Source organism: Tamandua tetradactyla, chromosome 6 (genome assembly GCF_023851605.1).
Source record: "Tamandua tetradactyla isolate mTamTet1 chromosome 6, mTamTet1.pri, whole genome shotgun sequence".
NCBI lineage: Eukaryota > Metazoa > Chordata > Mammalia > Pilosa > Myrmecophagidae > Tamandua > Tamandua tetradactyla.
In genome coordinates, this window is record NC_135332.1 from 84,430,559 (window position 1) to 84,450,098 (window position 19,540).

The following is a 19,540-nucleotide window of genomic DNA, read 5'->3' on the forward strand; positions in this document are numbered from 1 at the left end:
ACACAACTCTGTGAATATACCAGAAGATAGTGATTGTACATTTGAGATGGATTGTATGGTATGTTAGTTTATCTCAACGAAATTGCTTTAAAAAACATTTCTTAAAGACCTAAATAAATGGAAAGACATCCTGTGTTCATGAATCGGACGACTTAATATTGTTAAGATGTCAATACTATGCAAAGCAATTTAAAGGCTTAACTTATTCCCACAGCAGCCTGTTTTTTGCAGGAATGGAAAAGCCATGAATCAAATGCATATGGAATGGCAAAGGGCCTGAGAGGGCCAAACCATCTTGAAAAAGAACAAAGTTGGAGGATTCACATTTCCTGATTTTAAAACTGACTACAGAGTTGCAAGAATCAAACAGTGTGATACTGGAATATGGATAGACAATAGATCAATAAAACAAAATTGGGAGCTCAGAAATCAATCCACACATCTATGGACAACTGATTTTTGACAAGGCAGCCAAATCCATTCTTGGGAAAAAAATAATCTTTTCAACAGTTGGTACTAGGAAAACTGCATATCCACATGCAAAATAATGAAAATGGACCCCTACCTCGCATCATATACAAAAAGTAACTCAAAATGGATCAGTGACGTAAATATAAGCGCTCAAACCATAAAATTCTTAGAAGAAAATGGGGGATCTTCAGGGCCCAGATTAGGCATTATCAGTAGGCTTCTTAGATATAAAATCAAAAGCACAAGCAAGAAAAGAAAAAACTTGATAAAGTGGGCTTTGTGAAGAGTAAACATTTTTGTGCATCAAAAGACATCAAGAACGTGAAAAGAAAACCTAAGAATGGGGATAAATAGTTGCAAATCATGTATCTGACAAGGGTTTAAAATCCAGAATAAAGAACTGCTACAACTCAAAAACAAAATGACAACCCAATTTAAAAAATAAGAAGAGACATTTTTCCAAGACAGATAGACAAATGAATAAATACATGAAAATATATTTAACATCGTTGGTCACTGGGGAAATGCAAATCAACACCACAATGAGATACCACCTCCCATCCACTAGAATGGTTATTATTTTAAAAATGGAAAATAAGTGTTGAAGAGGATGTGGAGAAATAGGGACATTCTTTCACTACTGGTGGGAATGTCAAATAGTGCTGCTGCTGTGGGGGACAGTTTGGTGGTTCCTCAGAAAGTTAACTATAGAATTACCATATGACCCAGAAATTCCACTCCTAGTTATATACCCAAAGGAATCGAAAACAAAGACTTGAACAGATATTTATTTGTACACCAATGTTTATCTCAGCATCATCTGCAATGGCCAAAATGTGGGAGTAGCCCAAGTGTCCATCAGTAGGAGAAAAGATAAATAAAATATGCTTTATATAAGCAACAGCATATTATTCAACCCTAAAAAGGGATGAGGTTCTGACACATGCTGCAACCTTGAAATTATGCAGAACCAAATAAGCCAGGCACAAAAATACAAATTTGTATGATCTCAATGATATGAAATAAGTAGACTAAGCTAATTTACAGAGACAGAAAATAGATTCCAGGTAACCTGGGGGGGGGGGATTGAGGGAAGGGGAAGAAATGGTGCAGTTTTTGTTTGCAGTGACAAAGACATTTTGGGGATGGACAATGATGACAGCGGCACAATATTGTGAAATTAATGATCAATTTAACCACACATAAGCGGCTAAAATGGGAGGTTTTGTGTTGTGTACAGGTCATCACAATTAAAAAAAAAAAAAAACTTAAAGAAGGAGGCGTTGCAGGAGGAAGCAGCTCTCCATGTGCTCCTGGGGAGGAGTCTCTCCAGATGGAGAGTGGCGGATATGGTATGCGCTGGTGGGATACGAAAGAGGAGAAATGAGATTCATTCAGATAAGCTTGCGTCGACCAACAAAACCTACAAGAGGACACACCGGCAGCGGAGAACAGTGGTCTCCCACGTGCAGGTACCCCCGACCTTCCAGCCCTTCGGGTCCCCGTGCACCCCACACCCCACACCCCGGCTGCTCCGGGTTGGGCTGGGGACCCGCAAGGCTCGCGGCGCCTCGGCTGCTGGGAGGGGGGGGGGGGGCAGTCGGGCTGCAGCAGTCAGAGTCTTTCGCCCACACGGTGCCCAGAAAAGGGGGCGGCCCAGGCCGGGGGGGGGGGGGCGGGGGGGGGAGTGAGGTGCTCTAGGGCTGGTGAGCGCCGGGAGCTGCAGTGCCACGCGGGGGGCTGCAGCGGAGACCACCCCTCCACGGCGGGCAGTCGAGGGGAGGGGCAGCAGGGGACACACGGGCGGGGGCCTGCGCCCCTAGGCCCATGGCTGTCGCCTCTCGTCGCAGCCCCCGCCCCCCTCAGCCCTCGCCCGCCCCCAGCTGGCCAGACAGCAGGGAGGCCACTAGCTGCTGACGCCGGCTCAGAACATTCTAGAAGGAGCCCAGAGCGCGCGCAGCCGTGAAGGGAGAGGCCTGCCCAGGCGCGTGGACCGAAACACCGGCTTTGCCCAGCCCCGGCCCGAGGTCGGTCAGGGGGCGCAGGGGGGTGAGGGTTCGCGTCCGCGGCTGCCCTGGGGTGCAGGGGGCGCAGGGGGGTGGGGGTCGGCGTCCGCGGCTGCCCCGGGGTGCGTCCCGCCCAACGCCGAGCACGCTTTGAGGGCGCGTCTACGGGCCCGCCTCTCCCCGCACAGCTGAGGTGCCCCGGCCCTCCCCCCCCCCCCCCCCCCCCCCCCCCCCCCCGGTGCCTCACCGGGCTCCGCCGCTCCCGCGGGGACGAACCTCCGGACTCGGGTCGCCTGGCTTCAGCTTGGGCCTCCAGGACTCGCCGGGCCAGGGGCCGTGAGCTGGGCACCGTGCGGCCACCCCAGGCCATGAGGGCTGGCAGGCCGGGCAGGGGCCGCGCAGCAGGGTGCGGTGCTCTGGTGGGCGCGGCGACCGCGGGCAGGCCCGGGTTCCAGGGGGCCTGGCCTTTCCAGGGCCCACCTCTGCAAACCCCCTGGCCCCGGTCCCCCACCCCTCCCGGGACTCGGTTTGCAGACAGCGCCCCCGACCCGGGACTGCAGTTTCTCTCCTGCTTCCTCAGCCGGGGTCACTGACCCCTTCTTGTGGGTGATACTTTCTGTGTCTGTAGCCCCTGAGATGGGTGCAGAAATGGCTGAAGGTGGTCAAGCTGGTGGGGGAAGGGGGGGGGTTGGTGGAGAGGATGGCCTGGTGCAGGGGGCTGGAGGGGGGCAGGAGAGGGGGCCCTGGGTGGAAGGTGGGCAGACCAGTAGCTCTGCACAGTGGGGGCTGCCTGGGGGGCCTTCAGAGGAGACTCTGGCTGACCAGTTTATGGGGCGGCTGGAGGAGAAGGTAGCCAGCACCTTTGTTCAGGGAGTGGATGCTGGTCTGAACAAAGTTCAGAGTAGAGTGGAAGGGTGGGTGGAGAGAGGGCACAGCAGGAGAGCTGAGCTCTGGAGAGGAGAAGGTGTTGATGGCAGGATGGGGAGGAGAACTTAGTAATGGTGAAATGTCCCCAGCACCAACTCAACACCGCCGCTGGTGGGGGAGCATACCCATTGTGGGAACTCTCAGGGTGGAAAGGGGCCTTGAGGTGGGACTGGGATCAGTCCTGGAGCCATGGAGATCTGCCAGACTGACTGCGTGGCCCCACCTTCGTCCAGGTCCAGCACCCACTGGCCAGTATGCTCCTCCTCGCCTTGCTCCTGGCCGTCGGCCTGCCGCTGGGGGAGACCAATGTCTCCATATCTGAAAGACAAGGTGAGCCAGGCTCTCAGCCTCCCGGGGGTGAATGGCATTCGCAAGGTCCCAGGTGAGCTCAGCGCAGACTGCCTGCGTGCCCTGTAGCTACCCGTTCCAGTGGCCCTGGCAGATCTAGGGTGCCCATGGGCTCAGGAAGCAGTGAGCAGGGTGTCAGGATGCCTAATGGGGGAGCTTCTTGATTTGGGGCTTCCTGCCAAGGGCAGAGGGGGGTGGCCTGAAGCTGGATTTGTCCCCTGCCGCCTGCTGTCCCCTGGTGGGATCCTCAACCTGTAGAGGCTGTAAGCCTGGCTGGCCAGCCCTCCAGGACTCTGTCCAGGAACAGGCAAAGTCAGTACCACTCGAACACAGACCCAGCGGATTCCCTGCAAAGGATTCCGGAACGGCTAAGAGGCGGGTATGCAGGGCTCTGAGAGGATGAGACACGTGGAGCCAGCTGCTGCAGAGGCTCAGGGGTCTGGGAACCTAGCGGGACAAGCACCTATTGGAGCAGATGCCAAACACCTGCTTTCTCCCTTCCTGGGGAGGCTGAACCTGCAGTAGCAGGGTTGCATGTGGATGGGGATATGTCCTGGTGTGTGTGTCGGTGTACGCATGCGTCTGAGGATATGCCTGTTTGTGTGTATTTGTGGGTCTGTGCTTATGTGTATCTATGTGTGAGAACGTGTGTCTGTGATTGTGTAGGAGTTGTATATGTGCATAGGAGTCTGTGTGTCCCATGGGTGTATCTGCTGTGTGGTAAGTGTGGGTGTGTCTGTGTACTGTTGTAGGTATGAGTGTGTAAGGCTGTGTCCATGTGCAGTATAGGTGTGTGTCTGTACTTGTGGGTCTTTGTATGAGTGTGAGTGTGTCAGTGTATGTGGGTAGGTGTGTTCATGTATATGCCTGTGTGTATGTGTCCAAGTGCACATGTGGGTTGGGGGGGTGGGAGGTGTGTGGCTGTGTCAGTGTGTGTTTGCATGTGCCTGTTTCTATGTGCAGGCCTGTACTCTTTCTCAGAGGGCAGGTGCATGTGCTGGGGAGTGAGTGGGGGAGGGAAGGGGAAGGGGAAGGGAGGAACAGGGAAGGGGACATGCTCACCTGTCCGCAGTGGAGAACTGTCACTTCCTCTCTGTTTCTCTTCCTCATTTCAGGGGCACGACTGCGTTGTCATGTCTGTGAGGAAGAGAATGGATTTCGATGCACTGCCCCAGCCGAGTGTCAAGACAGAGAACGACATTGCACCATCGCTGCCGTAAGTAAGTGCCTCCTGTCCTACCCGGGGCCCTGCAGGCCACTCCGCGGGACCCCTCCAGTGTGCCCTCCCATTTGCCCTCCCTGAGAATAACTGAGGCAGGATGGCCTTTTCCTGAAGTTGTAGGTGTGACAGCAGGAGACTGTTGGTTCCTGACTCCCGTGAGGCCAGACTGGGCCATGTCCATGGTGGGGGCGGGGGGGGGAGCAATGAACGAAATGCTGGGGTGCAGTCAGAAGAGTGGAGATTCATTTTCATTTGTTTTTCCCTGAGAATTTAAGCTTTAAAGATGTTAGATCCCCCACTGAGAATGGTGTCTGAATACCTGACAAGAGAGGTACGTGGCCAGGGGCACGTTCTTAAACCACTGCAGAGCACACACTTACAAAAGGGGGTGCCTCCATCTGCAGATTCATAGCGTTAGGTGCATCCTGCTGTTTTCAGGGCTTGAGAATTCAGGTTCAATCTGTCAGTCATTTCTGGGGCCTTCTAGGTTCCAGGAAGCTTGTGGAATGCTGGGCAATAAGGAAGTCTCAATTTAGTCAATGTGGACTTCATAATTTAATGTGCAAAAATGATTTACACAAACAGGTCCAAGATAAGGGTAAACACTACCACAAGGGTCTCACCCCAGGTACGCAGCCACACTCTCAAAGGCTGGACACCCAGCACTGGGGAGCAGTGCCCTAAGAGCCGAGGCCCAGGCCGGCTGGGCATCTCCTGCTCTGCAGAGAACTTTCTGGCTGCCTAACGACTCTGTGTCTCTGTGTGTGTCTGCATGGCCAGGCCAGGCCCTGGGCCCCCTGCCCCACCCTGCACACAAGCCACCAGGGCCCACGAAGCAGCTTGGGGGCACCGAGGCCTGACCACCACCTCTGGGTCGCTGGCTCCTAACTCGGCCCTGGCTGCCCTTTGTGAGTGTGGGATTCTCCAAGGGGACACAGTGGAATGAGGGTTAAATTTGATTGGGGTTAACTTCTTATGATTCCTCTCTCTCTCTCTCTCTCTCTCTCTCTCCTTTCTATTAGGGTTTTATCCACGTTTCTACTATGTTTCAAAACAATGTTCACAGTACTGCTCAATAATTGTAGTGCCTGCCCAGGATTCCAAGAACTTTCTAATAGAAAAGCCCATGCCCTTCCTGTATGGGATGTGCTGCAACAGCGCCTTATGCAACGAACACGGACCGAATATGAATGCAACAGTGTTCAGAGATTTCGTCGGGCGGGCAGAAGACAGGAGAGGCAGCCACCCGTGGCTGGCCTTTGTCTTGGTGCTCGCCTCCGCGGTGCTCGGCCTGAGCCTGCTGTGAGCTTCTGCGGGCGCAACCCCCACCCCACCCCACACACACATTAAGGGTGTTGTTTCTTGATGAGCTCCCAGTCTCACTTCTGGGGGTCTGCCCATAGGCAGGGTGGGAGCCCACACCAGCTGGGGCTTGTCCCCAGTTGCTGCTGCGATGGCACTGGAAGCAGCTCCCAGGTCCTCCTGGTGGAGAGTCTGTTAAAAAGTGCCTCTGAAATACAGCCTTGCAACTCAGCTCACTGTGGTGGTCGTCATTCCCCTCTCATTTTCTCAGCATCTCTGGAACATAGGCCGTGTGGATGGTAGCAGGGTCAGTGGTTTCATTTCTCCATCCAAGTGCAGTTCGCCAAATAGAGCTGAAAGGGCAGACAGAGAGTTCTGCACAAGTCACACTCCTCTCCGTGGGATTTAGTCAGCATCGGGGCAGGATGCAGCTTCCTCCACTCACCCTCCTCTCCCACCTGCCCCTTCTGCCCTTGCCAGCCCCCATCTTCTCTGACACAGACAGGCTGCTGGGTGGGGTGGCCTGGGGAACATTCCAGAAGGAGTCCTAGTGGTCCCAGGAGGGGGTGTGGGAGTGGCAGGCAGATGGGGTCTCAGAGCCATCCCTGACGCATGGAAGACAGTCATCTGCCACATCTGAACTCACCCAACCTCAGGCCTCACTTCCTTCAGGGCCGGTGAATGGACAGCCCCCAGGGGCTGGTCTTCAGCACCTGTTAGACCCCAGCTGTATGCATACCACTCCCAGCACAGGCTTGTGGTCACACAGCTGCCCTAAATCACAGCCCACGGCCACTCCTGGGTCTCCTGCTAGGCCTCGAGCTGGGAAGAACACCACTTCCAATAGGGCAGGAAAAAGGAATGGGCACTTCCCTAGAAACAGCGAGAGAAGCCAAAGATCAGCCTTGTAAGTTCCCATGGAAAGTCTTCAAAAGGAGGATGTTACCTGCAGGGTAAAATAGAAAGTAGAAAGTCGAGAAATACGCAGTGGAGAAGGCCTAGACTTGCAACTGGTGGGTTGTATTATTACAAGGGGTGCTGGATCAGGCAGTATGTGGCCACCAGCAGGAGGCAGATTTTTTCCAGAAGAATCCATGGGGAAGTTGGGGGGCACGGAGGCTGGTGAGAAAGGAAACAAAATCAAGGTTCGTGTAGGCGACATTGTGGATTTAAAGGCGAGAGCCAGTGGGAGGGCAGCTGGAGCAGCACAAGTTGGTGGCCCAGCGCCCACGTGCAGGCAGCATGGGCTGCAGCCCAGCTCCGAGGCCAGAGCAGGAGAGCAGACGCTCGGCAGCTGGCAGAAGCACACAGGAAGGCCCCATATGGGTAGGGCCACGATGGTGGAAGAATTTCTCCCAGCAACCACCTTTCCTCTGAGGCAGGACGCAGAGTGTCTGCTCCAAGGATAAGAGCAGAGATGAGGTCAGGCTTCAAACAGCAGGAAAAGCAAGGACAAAAGGGGGCTCATGGGCAGAATATTGAACAGTCCAGCAGTGCAGAGGCCCTGGCCTAGACAGGTTAGTGTGCCTTTGTAGAGACCTAAAAGAGGCTGGTGGGCCATTTCCCTGTATACAAGCAAAAGGAAATGGTTCTATTAAAGGGGATGTTACAAGCTCCACGAGGTCACAAGGGCAACAGAAAACTGCAGTTAGTTTCGAGCAAGCATGAAGTAAGGAACTGCAGAAATTTGGCTGGGTAGAGAAGAAAGCAGATGCAAGGTGAGAAACGCCCAAGGCCAGAGACTGAAGGTCACAGAGCCATGCATTAGCAATCAAAGAAGAAATGGGAGAAGGAAGGGGTTTTATGATCACCAAAAAACATGAGAACTTAATACAGAATTAGTGATGGCTCACAGATGAGCAGGGAAGAAATGGCTTGTTGAATAAATGTTTTTTGCCAAAGAAGGGTACCATGGCACTTAGGAACAAGTGAGATGTAAGTTGCAGAAAACTCTAAATGTAGGTGGCTTAAACAGGATAAAAATATGTTATTGCTTTCTCAGGTAAACCGAGTATGTTGAAAAGCAGACTGGGGCTGGCCCGGCCCGTAACCTGCTAGCCCACCCGTTGCCAAGGCCCTCAGTGGTCTAAGATGGAAAATCTGAGTTCCAAGCATCAGGATGGAATAAAGAAAAAAGAATAAGAGAGAGGCAGAGGGTGCGGGTCTTCCTGAAAGCTGCCACACATTCCTGTTTAATCCTGTTGGCCAGAAATTAGCTATTTGGCCCCACCATATTAAAATGCCTTTCCATGAAATATGACTCACCATATAAACTTCATTTATAATTAGTATATCAATAAATATTAGATGAACTCAAATTTATCTATCCTTCCTTTAAAACATCATCAATTCTTTTAACTCATGCTAATATATATATTTTTTAAAAGCATGCATAGAACTATTTTTATAAAACACTCAGGTTCTTGTCATCTTATTTTTCTTGTATTACTATCTAGAAAGAAAGCTGGTCAGAGAGAACATAAGTCAGACAGATATTTCCTTAGAAATATATTAACTTCTGTCTGCCTTTGTGACGCTAGTGCTCTTGCCTCACAATTAAATAAAATATTAAACTTTCAAAGTCAGAGAAGGCTGGAGAGAAGAGCAGCAGCCGCTCAAGAAGCATGAGAAATCTGTAATCCTTTAAGTGCTTGCATAGACCTGCACAGCAACTCTGAAGCTTCAGTTCCAGCCTGGTTTTTGGCTTTGGAAGCCCAGTACTGCCCCAGGAAGTCACCTCCTTTCTCCTGCCATGGATTTTTGTCTTACCCAGACCACTGCGTAGGAAATCTAAAGGCCTGGATGCTAAGAATTCTTGGGAAATCCACAAAGAACAAATGACACTCCGGACACTGTTTGCCCCCACAGCTGGGCGCACACATCTCCTCTTCCCACACCCCCTGGAGAAACAGATGCATGTGCTGACCAGCGCTGCTTCAGACTCACATGTAAATTGCTGCCTGCCTAGTTTTCCAGAGACTTCCATACTCGAACATGAGCTGTATGGTTTATAGAGCTCACTGGAACACCAGAGAACCTAGAAGTAGAACTCCTAAATGAAATCAGAAAGTAAAACGACAGATTCTTCTGTCCCAATCCTCTTATCCCCAAAGCAGCAAATGCAACACAAATATTTTTGTTTTCAAGACTGACCCTGAATCACAATAAATCAGATTTTACCAAATGAAAATAAAATGGATGAGTGAGCAAATGCCTCTACTTGTCAACCTTCAACTCACCAACCACCAGAAAAGACTGATGATCAAGCAAAGCTATGCTTCTTAGGCTTTACCACATGAGGAGGGCGAAGCCAGCATGATAGTTTCTTAATAATATCTCAAAATGGGTTAACGAGGGAAGGGTTTTTAGGGTTTTAGGAATGGGGCTGAGTGATTATTAAGTACTCCGTCTTTCAAGGTGGAGCTGGTGTGGACTTGCTATGGACCGGGAACAGCAAGACCAACCTTGGAGCTGGTCTCAGTGAGCAGATGGTTAGCTTGATAAGTAAACTGTTTAGTTGGTTCACAATTGTAAGCTACTGGAATGCAATGTGCCAGAAATGGAACAGCTTTTAAAAAGGGAATTTAGCAAATGACAACTTTACAGTTCTGGGCCTATGAAAATGTCCAAGCTAAGGCATCCAGGGAGAGATACCTTAATTTAAGAAAGGCCAGTGGGTCTGAAACACCTGTCAGCTGGAAAGCCATGTGGCTGGCATCTGCTGGTTCCTTGCTCCTGGGCTCTGCTGCTTTCAATCTCTTTTCCTATGAGGGGTCCTCGATTTGCTTCTCTGGGGCTGGCTTTCATCTCTTGGCTTCCCTTGGCTCTCTTTGGGTTCTGACTTGCTTAACATCTCACGGTGGCATCTGTTGGGCTCTAAACATCTCCAAACATCCGTGTCTCTGTTTTCCAAGTGTCAGTGTCTTTGTCAGCTCTGCTCTGAAGTTCCTGTGGGCTCTCTCTCCCTGTAGGCTCTGAAGCTTCTGTCATTTCTGACTCTCTCCAAAATGTTTCCTCTCTTAAAAGATTCCAGTAAACTAATCAAAACCCACCTGGAATGGGTGGAGTCAGATCTCCATCTAAGCAAAGGTCACACCCACAATTGGACATGGCATATCTCTGGAGATAATCTAATCAAAAGTTTATGCCCTACAATACTGAATTAGCATTAAAAGAAACAGCTACCCCTACAAGATTGAATCAGGATTAAAATATGGCTTTTCTGGGGTACCTAATGCTTTCAAACCAGCACAATTGCCTTAGCTTCCAGGAGGAGGTATTTTGGGGGAAGGCAGGTAAGTTATTTTTGTTTGGTCTATCAACTTTGGGTCAGGAATATATACCTGATCCCAATTTTGTTTAACACAGAATAATGAATTACATGTAATTAAATTTTCACATTCAACAATAAGTAGAAGTAGATGATCAAAGGCTTCAATTGGAAATAACAGATACAGAATACAAAATTAGCTTGCTTAAAGAAATAAAATAGAGCATAAATGCATAAGGAATCCACACAAAGCCATCAAAAAAGATTAGGCAGGTTTAACAACAACAAAAACTAAACAGAACCTCCAGAGATGAAAAAATATAACCATGGGCTATAAAAACTTAAGAGATAAATTAAATAATGGATTAAACACAGAGGAAGAAAGAAAAAGTAAACTGGAAGTTGAACTGAAGCAATTATTCAAATGTAGTTCAAAGAGATGGGAAATGCAAAATGTTTAGAAGACACAGAGGGTAGAATGAGACAGCCAAATACCGAAAGCAGCAGAATTTTGGAAGAACAGAACAGAGAAATGGAGCAGACACAGTATTGAAAGAAATACCATGGATTATTCTGCAAAACTGAGGAAAGATGAGAGGGTCACAACTAAGCTGAAGTGGGTCATATTCAGAGTGAAATCACAGGGATCCAAAGCCGCAAGAAAAATTTCAAAAGCAGCCAGGGAGAAACAACACCTGTCTTAAAACAAAGACACAGCAAAACAAAAACAGAATTACACTTTGGGCAGACTTCTCAGCCTTGATGTAGTAGTTAGGTTCAGGTGTCAACGTGGCCAGGTGATGGTGCCCCGTTGTTCTGTTGCTGGGGCCTTAAATCATCAGCATATGAAATTCATCTATGGCTGATTGCATCTGCAGTTAGCTAAGGGGCGTGCCTTAGTGAGGGACGTTTAATTTAATCAGCTGGAGGCTTAAAAGAGCGAGGTCAGAAGCGCGCTCAGCATATCTCATCTCGGCACTCGGAGCTCAGACTCGGACATTTGGAGATGCAGAAAGGAATCAACCAGGAAAGTTGTTTGAACTCAGAAGCCAGGAGGGAAGCCCAGCAAACCTTTATCAATGCCTTCCCACCATATGCCAGAGAGTGCAAGAGGAAAGCCAGCTGCCTTTCCTCTGAAGAACTCTACATCTGTAACTAAATAAATCCCCTTATTAATAAGCCCATCCGTCTCTGGTGTGTTGCATTCTGGCAGCTTTAGCAAACTAAAACGATGTGGAAGGCATGGTACAATTATCTCCAAAGTATTGGTGGACAATAACTAGAAGTTAATCTGGAGCCGAATACTTTAATAAAGGCATTTTCTGATAAACAGAAAACTAAAATGGTTCACCACTGAACAGCCATCAGTAAAGAGACTTCCAAAATACATTATTGAAGAGGAGTGAAAATAATTCCAGACAGAAGGATGGAAAGCAAAAAGGAATCATAAACAAAGAGATGTATTAACATGTGGATAAATAAAAACCAACATTGACTAGATAATACACTAATAATCATGACAATATAATAATAATAATTTTGAATGGGAGAACTGGGGATAGGGGAGTTGTTAAAGAAAACAAGATAAAGAATACTCCATAAAGACAGGAGGGAGGTGATGAGAATGACATGTTCTATGGTTTTTGGGTAGTTCAAGAGGTTAAAGATATTGATAAAATTTAGACATAAAGACTAAATGCCAAAATGATAGAAATGGAGTTTTTAAATTCTATATATGTACAGAACAAAAAAATAAGGAAAAGAATAGGCTAATAATGGTGTGGCAGAAAAAGATAAAAGAAACAAAAAGTTCTAAATATGATAGAAATATATTCATATGCCTTAGTAATCAAAATAAATAAACCACCAGTTCAAAGTTATAGTACCAGTTTGCATTTTTTTAATCCAGAAAAACACACCTAAGATATGATGCACAAAAATTCATCATTAAAAAAACATAAAAAGGAAAAAAAACATAAAAAGGCATAGTACACTTATAATATTAGTATCACACAAAACAGATATTAAGGCAGAAAATCATTAATAGAGATAAATGATAATACATTCATCAGAAATTTTTTTTAGCAATTTAAAACGCACATGCACCTAATAAAAGTCTCAAATTATATGAACCAAAGTTTTAGAACTACAAAGAGAACCTGACAAACCCCAGAAAAATAGTGGAATATTTTAACATGCCTCACTCGACCACTGATAGACCTAGAATGTAAAATTTCAGTAAAAGCACAGATGATTTGAGCCACACAACTATCAAGATTGATTTAATATGCATACATACAACTGCACCCAACAGTTGCAGAATATACATTCTTCTAAAAAAACAGGGAATCATAATGGAAACTTATAAATAGTTTTTAAAGTCTATCCCCCCCAAAATGGGGATAAGGCTAAAAGCAGTACTTAGTGGAAAATTTAATCTTTAATGTTTATAATAAGAGAAGAAAATGAGATAAACATTCAATTTCAAATTTAGAGTGCTATTAAATAAACCCAAAAGGAGTTCTAATAAGAAAGTAATAGAATGGCAGAAACTAATGAAATAAAAATCAAAGATATGATAGAAAGGGTCAAGAGCTGGATTTAATAGCAGATTAGATCAACCAAAGAGAAGAATAGTAAAGAAGAAAAGGATTAGGTAGGAAAATATCAGACTGAAGAGCCTAAAGAAAAAAAAGAATGGGAAATGCAGGAAAAAAGCTTACTATCTGGGACATAGTGAAAAAAAATCTGACATACTTGTATGTAATTGCAATTTTGACCCATTTCTTTACCCCACCCTATGCCATATAACCTTGCAGTCTCTCAAACCAAAGGCTGGGTTTACTTGCTCAGAATCTTCTCTTAGTGTCTCTGGGTCATTTCTCTCTCTCTGGGTCCTTCACATGGTTTCTCCTGTCTGTTCTCTGTGCTCTTTTCTGTCCTTTATCCTCTCACAAAGTAGTCCAGTGAAGGATTAAGACCCACCTTGAATGGGTGAAGTGACATTTCCATGGAAACAGCCTAACCGAAAGGACCACCCAACAATAAGTCTACCCAACAGGAATGGATTCAAAGGACATAGCCTTTTCTGGGGTACATGACAGGTTCAAACCAGCACATATACCATATTCAATACAGTGTAAAGAATTATACATGATGTAAGGTTTAGGAGGCGAAAGAGAGAAGAGGCAGAACAAGAAAGCTTAGAGTGAGCGAGTTTATTCCTGTGCTCTGGGCAGAGCTCACAGCACTCCAGGTAGGGAGTTGCGAGCTCGCCGCTGGGTCCTGGTGCCAGCGGTTTTTAAGCAAGGGGGTTAGGTGATGTCTAGAAGGGGCGGCACATTTTACACAGCTCGAGTCATGGTGACCTTCCCTGTTCCCCCGACCTAACACGTGACACTATTATATATAAATAGCATAAAGAATGGTAGGTGCACAGAAGCAGGTAGAAAGTAAATAGAGTTCAAGTGTTTTCAGGTCCAGGTACTGTTCTGAAAGGTGATAAAGGTAATAATACATTTAAGTGCAACTGCTTAAAATGCATAACTAACCAACTAAGTGAGGGAAAGCACAGAATAATAAAAATGCAGGAGAGAGGAACAATGAACAGATGTAGAGATTAGAAAACAAATGGTAAAATGGTAGATTTAAACCCAGACAAATCAGTAATTACATTACACATGAAAGAACTGAATATTCCAAATAGAACATTAAAGCATTATCAATCGGGAATAAAAATTAAAACAATTGTTTAAAAGAGACACATGGTATATATAATGATTCTGCTAAGTAAGATCAAATGGCCACTGGCATTGGGAGTCGCCAGAAATGACCCCTTTTTGAGAAATAGCAGGGTCTTTCCAGAAGAGAAAACTGACCAAGGATGAGGACTCTCTGAGAAACCAGAGCACTCCCAATAAAGGTGGGGTTTTTGCAACATTTAATAAGTTGGTCTCAGGCCAGTAGGGATAAGCATTAAAAATAGGTAAGTATACTAACCCATATTTATCTGTTCCCCACTTTGTAAAAATCCTCCTTTACAATAAAAATAAATAAATAAAATTATGAACCAATCATTGCAACTTCCCACTTTACATTTATTTTCAGTCTCTCACTCTGACTTCCCCGGTTTCAGATCCCCCTGCTCCACAGTTCCTCTTTCAATAAACTGTCAGCTTTTAACCAGACTGATGACTTCTTCCGACAGTACAAAAAGGTCGAGAGTAAGAAAACTGAGACTTTAAGGTCCAGAATTAACTAGAGGAAAAGAACGATGGCGGGGGTGCGGGGAGGGGGGGAGGTCGGTAAACGTTTCTGTTAAGAGCCAGATTGTAAATAACTTCAGTCCCATGGGCCACGGGGCCGCGTCTGTGGCTGCTTCTCACTCAGCCACCGTGGTGCCAGGACACAGGAGACCTTAACAAATTAGCGCGCACCGCTATGGCCCAATTAAAACTTTATTTCTGGACCCTAATTTTGATTTTTACATAATTTTCATGAGATTTTTGTTAGAATCATAGGGTTGGACCCCAAACAAGGGGCAAAAATAACAGAAGCCACCCCCCACCCACCCCTGGGCGACATGGAAACAAACTGTTCAGTCCGTGTCCCAATCTGCACCCCTCCCTCCCCCTCCCTCCTCCCTTCCCTGTCCTCCCTCCCTCGCTCCCTCCTCCTTCCCCCACCTCTCCCCCCGACCCCCCCCCCCCGTCACGCCCCCCCACCACTCAAGGTCTGCTCCTGTCCCGCCCACCAAACCCCACGCCACTTATCGCCCTGCCTAGTCCCCCAAAATAGAAAAGACCGTCCATTATCCTCCCCGGGGGCTTTAGTCTCACTTCAGACCTCCCAGCATGCTGATGCCTGAATAAATTCCTTTGCGATCAGTTTGCCTCCGGACCTTTTTCGAGCCTAGCAATTAACAAATCGTCCTTTTATATTTACATATAAAGGTTTGTTTTTTGTTTTTTTTTTTTTTAATTCCTAGCTTAATTATCCGAGGGGGCCCTGCCTGCGGGTGCTGGGGGTCTCTGAGCGAGGTGCGAGGAAGCTGGCCCCGTGCGGAAAAAGCGCAAACAGATTTCAGCCGCTGCAGGGAAGAAGGGCCCGGAGACGCCAACACGGACCCCGCAGAAAGGAGCGGGGTCACCCTCCTCACCAGCCTCGTGGCTCCGGCTGGCCGAGCAGAAACGGGGTTTGCAAGAGCCTGGGTCCCCGCGGCGCGGGGAAGGGTGCGCGTGGGGTGCGTCAGTCGCTCAACACCGGGCACATCGTGCAAAATGCTGAGTAACAGAAATCTGATTAGGTGGCCTTTCTAATATCAGATAAAAATGATATGATAATACATTGTCAATACAAGAAGCGTTACTACAGATAAAGGGGGTACTTGTCATAACTGCAAAACGTTCATTAAATGCAACAGGCAAATATAATAATTCTAAATGCATAAAACCTATCAACAGAGCCTCAAATAAATAAAGCAAACATTGACAGAAATAAAAAATGAAATGGAAGATTTCAACACAGCAAGTTGACAAAATAATACAAATACAGAATATTTGAATATGGTGACTAGCAATTGTGGCTTAATAACACAGCGAATACTGCAAGGCAGTCTTTTCAAGTGGACATGGGGCATTCACCAAACTTTTGTCCATATGCAGTGCATAAAACAAGTCTCAATAATTGCAAAGGATTCAAATGATCTGGAATGAGTGGGGTTTTTTTACCTCAACAAAATTAAGAAACCAATAACAAAAATTAAAAATCTGCAAATATTTGGAAATTAAACAATAAATTTCTAAATATCCTAAGAAGAAAAAAATCACAACAGAAATTATAAAATATTTCTATTGCATGATAGTGATTATATGATATATTATTACTTGTAGTATAAATTCAAAGTTATGCTTAGAGGGAAAAGTGTGACCTAAAATCATATATTAATAGAAGAAAGGCTAAAAGGCAGAGATGTGAGTATCCATTTCATGGAATTAGAAAAAGCATTGCAAATAAACCCAAAGAAAGTATAGGAAACAGAAACTTACGACACAGAAAATGTACAGAAGAGAGAAGCAACAAAATTAAGTCGTTTCTTTGAATAAACTAATAAAATTATAAAAGCCTCTAGAAAGACTGATCGTGGCTAAGAGAGAAGATATAAATGATCAATATCAGGAATGAAAAGGGTGATACCTGTACAGATCCTATATACATCCAAAAGACATAAAAAGGTAAGATTTAATGACAAGAAATTTGAAACTTTAGGTGGAATGAACCAATTCCTACACAGATACAAGGACCACAGTTGGAGACCAAGCCTGTTGGATACCAAGACCTGTTATAAAGCCATGATAACCAAGGCAGCGTTGTGTAAACTTAAGATGTGTAAACACTGGCCAAGGGAACACGATAAAACAACAGAACTACAGCTACAGGGACACAATTTGTGACAAAAGGACACCATCAAGAATAAAAGGCAAGCCACAGAGTGAGTGATCATGTTTACTGTCCACATACAACAGAAACAACAACTGTGACTCAATAAAGAATATATGAATGGACAGCAGACATGTACGGGCCACTGTGCATGAAGACAACCAAGAGACCAACGGATGTTTGCCAAGGTGCTTACTGGGGAAATGCAAATTAAAACTAAGTCTAGTCATAGCTACCAAAATGGCCAAAATGCAAAAGATGGAAAATACCAAGTTTCATTAAGGATGTGGTGCATCCTTCCACCAGGTTGGAATTATTTGAAAGAATCCACCAAAGCGGATCATGACCATACTCCGTGACCCAGCAATTCTCTTCATGTATGCAATGTTAGAGGACATGAGCCACCATAGCAAAAAGGAACAAGGTGTTCATAGCACCACTACATAATAGCCCCAAATGTCCATCAATGGGAGAAGGGATAAATTGATTCTGAAATGGTCATACAATGGAAAACCGGAATGCAATGAAAATGAGCTAAGTGCTGTTATGTGCCACAGCAGGGTAGAATCTCAGAAATACAATGTTTAACAAAATAAGCCAGACAGAAAAAGTGTATTCTCTATGATCCTGCTGAAAAGATGTCAAAACATCTGTTCTAGTTTGCTAGCTGCCAGAATGCAATGTCCCAGAAACGGAATGGCTTTCAAAGAGGGGAATTTAATGAACTAGCAAGTTTACAGTTCTAAGGCTGAGAAAATGTCCAAATTAAAACAAGTCTATAGAAATGTCCAATCTAAGGCATCCAGGGAAAGATACCTTGGTTCAAGAAGGCCAATGAAGTTCAGGGTTTCTCTCTCAAGTGAGAAGGCACATGGCGAACACAGTCACAATTTTTCTCTTGGCTGGAAGTGCACATGGCGAGCACAGCATCAAGTGCTAGCTTTCTCTCCTGGCTTCCTGTTTCATGAAACACCTCCTCCTTGGGAGGTGTTTTCCTTCTTCATCTCCAAAGGTCGCTAGCTGGTGGGCTCTGCTTCTCGTGGCTATGTTGTTCTGCTCTCTCAAAATCGCTCTCGTTCTCCACAATATTTCCTCTATTATAGGACTTCAGAAACTAATCAAGACCCACCCAAATGGATGGAGACATGTCATTCTCTAATCCAGTTTAACAACCACTCTTGATTAAATCTCATCTCCAGGGAGATGATATAATTACAGATTCAAACATACAGTATTGAATAAAGATTATTCTGCCTTTATGAAATGGGATTTTGATTAAAACATGGCTTTTCTAGGGGACATACATCCTTTCAAACCAGCACAACATCTATGGATAAGAAGTGAGTATGGTGGGTGCCCTGACCTCACAGGTTCATCCAGAAGTTTCTGGAGGGCTGGGCATGTTTTATTTCTTGATCTGGGGCTTGTTATACAGCAGTATTTATTTGGTAAAACTTCATCAAGTTATAATTTGTACATTTTTCTTTTCCTTTTTTTTTTTTTGTAAAATTACTCATCATTGAAGAAGTTAATCTTCAATAATAGCAAGCAGAAATGAGCCATGAAGTTAGACAGGTAGACAGAGAATTTCCAACAGGAATTGTGGACTGAACCAAGGTCAGGGTGAAATCCGAGTTTTCCTTGGAAGAGCTCCCCAGGAGTGCTTCTGCCTGGGCCACAGACCAATTCAACCACCATCTCCAGGGTGCTGCCTGGGCATCTGGCTGAGCTGGACTGCAGAAACCCTATCCTAGGGGAGCAATCAGAGATGAAGCTAGAAGTATGAGCTGGAAAAAAGCCTCTGGTGCCAGATAAAGAAATCCTTCCTTCCTTTTGAAAGCATTGAGACACCATGAAAGGTGTGAAGGCAAGGAAATATTCTAATGAAATGTCTCATAGGAATATTCGGGATTTTGACAGAAGTATGACAAGTAGATTAAAGGAAAGGAAATCTGAGGCTAGCGAGTCTGCTATGACCAAGGAATGTTTAATTACTGGACTTAAGCCTGCTGGCAGAGACCAAAGTGTGGCCTGAGCTACCCATGCATAAACTGTCCCCACACACGCACTGAAGTACACTCATAAGGAAAACTCAAGGCTCAGCTGGCCTCAAGTTAAGTTCTGTAACTGGCGATGAGAGGAGTCAAAGAGGTCCCCGTGCTCAGAGAGATGGGAGCACCCATGAATTGGGAGACTCAGCATGGTAAAGACGTGTTACTGGACAAAGCCGGTGGGTTCTTGCCCATGTGCTCAATGACAATTCCGGAGACCCCAGGGCCTCAAAGACAGGGAGAGTTTATTGCAAGGCACAAAGCAGGAGATCGATCAGATGGCCCATGGACCCAAAAACCTCTCTCCAAACTGCAGTAATTTGGTGGTTTTATAGTGTCAAAAGGTGGGCAGGTTTTAGGATGATGAGCACAGTGGCCCCAGGTGCTCTAGTTAGAGGTCATCTAATCACTGAACGTACACAGTCTCATGACATGCATAGTCACAGAATGTACGTGAGAGCGTGGTGGCCTTCATATGATGATGGGTGTGGTTTTTACTATTATA

At 46.0% G+C, this 19,540-nt stretch overlaps 1 protein-coding gene and 1 long non-coding RNA gene across 2 annotated transcripts; one reads left to right on the plus strand and one right to left on the minus strand.

The window, feature by feature from the left end:
- The first annotated feature begins 1,807 nt into the window (after positions 1–1,807).
- Positions 1,808–6,505, plus strand: LY6K (lymphocyte antigen 6 family member K). The gene is made up of 4 exons (XM_077163177.1): positions 1,808–1,943; positions 3,638–3,734; positions 4,868–4,972; positions 5,997–6,505. The coding sequence occupies exons 1-4, from the start codon at positions 1,821–1,823 to the stop codon at positions 6,278–6,280; spliced, it is 609 nt and encodes a 202-aa protein (XP_077019292.1). The 5' UTR covers positions 1,808–1,820; the 3' UTR covers positions 6,281–6,505.
- LOC143686190 (uncharacterized) lies at positions 5,452–17,932 on the minus strand. The gene is made up of 3 exons (XR_013176957.1): positions 17,801–17,932; positions 6,923–7,149; positions 5,452–5,483 (listed from the first exon to the last, which is right to left on the minus strand). It is a non-coding gene; the product is annotated as an uncharacterized LOC143686190 (long non-coding RNA).
- Between the last annotated feature and the right edge of the window lie 1,608 nt (positions 17,933–19,540).

Excerpts from the sequence above, each read along its gene's own strand:
- LY6K (XM_077163177.1), top strand. The coding sequence starts at position 1,821 with ATGGTATGCGCTGGTGGGATACGAAAGAGGAGAAATGAGATTCATTCA. Across the intron at positions 1,944-3,637 it reads CAGTGGTCTCCCACGTGCAG|GTCCAGCACCCACTGGCCAG; the intron begins GTACCCCCGACC and ends ACCTTCGTCCAG. Across the intron at positions 3,735-4,867 it reads CTCCATATCTGAAAGACAAG|GGGCACGACTGCGTTGTCAT; the intron begins GTGAGCCAGGCT and ends TCCTCATTTCAG.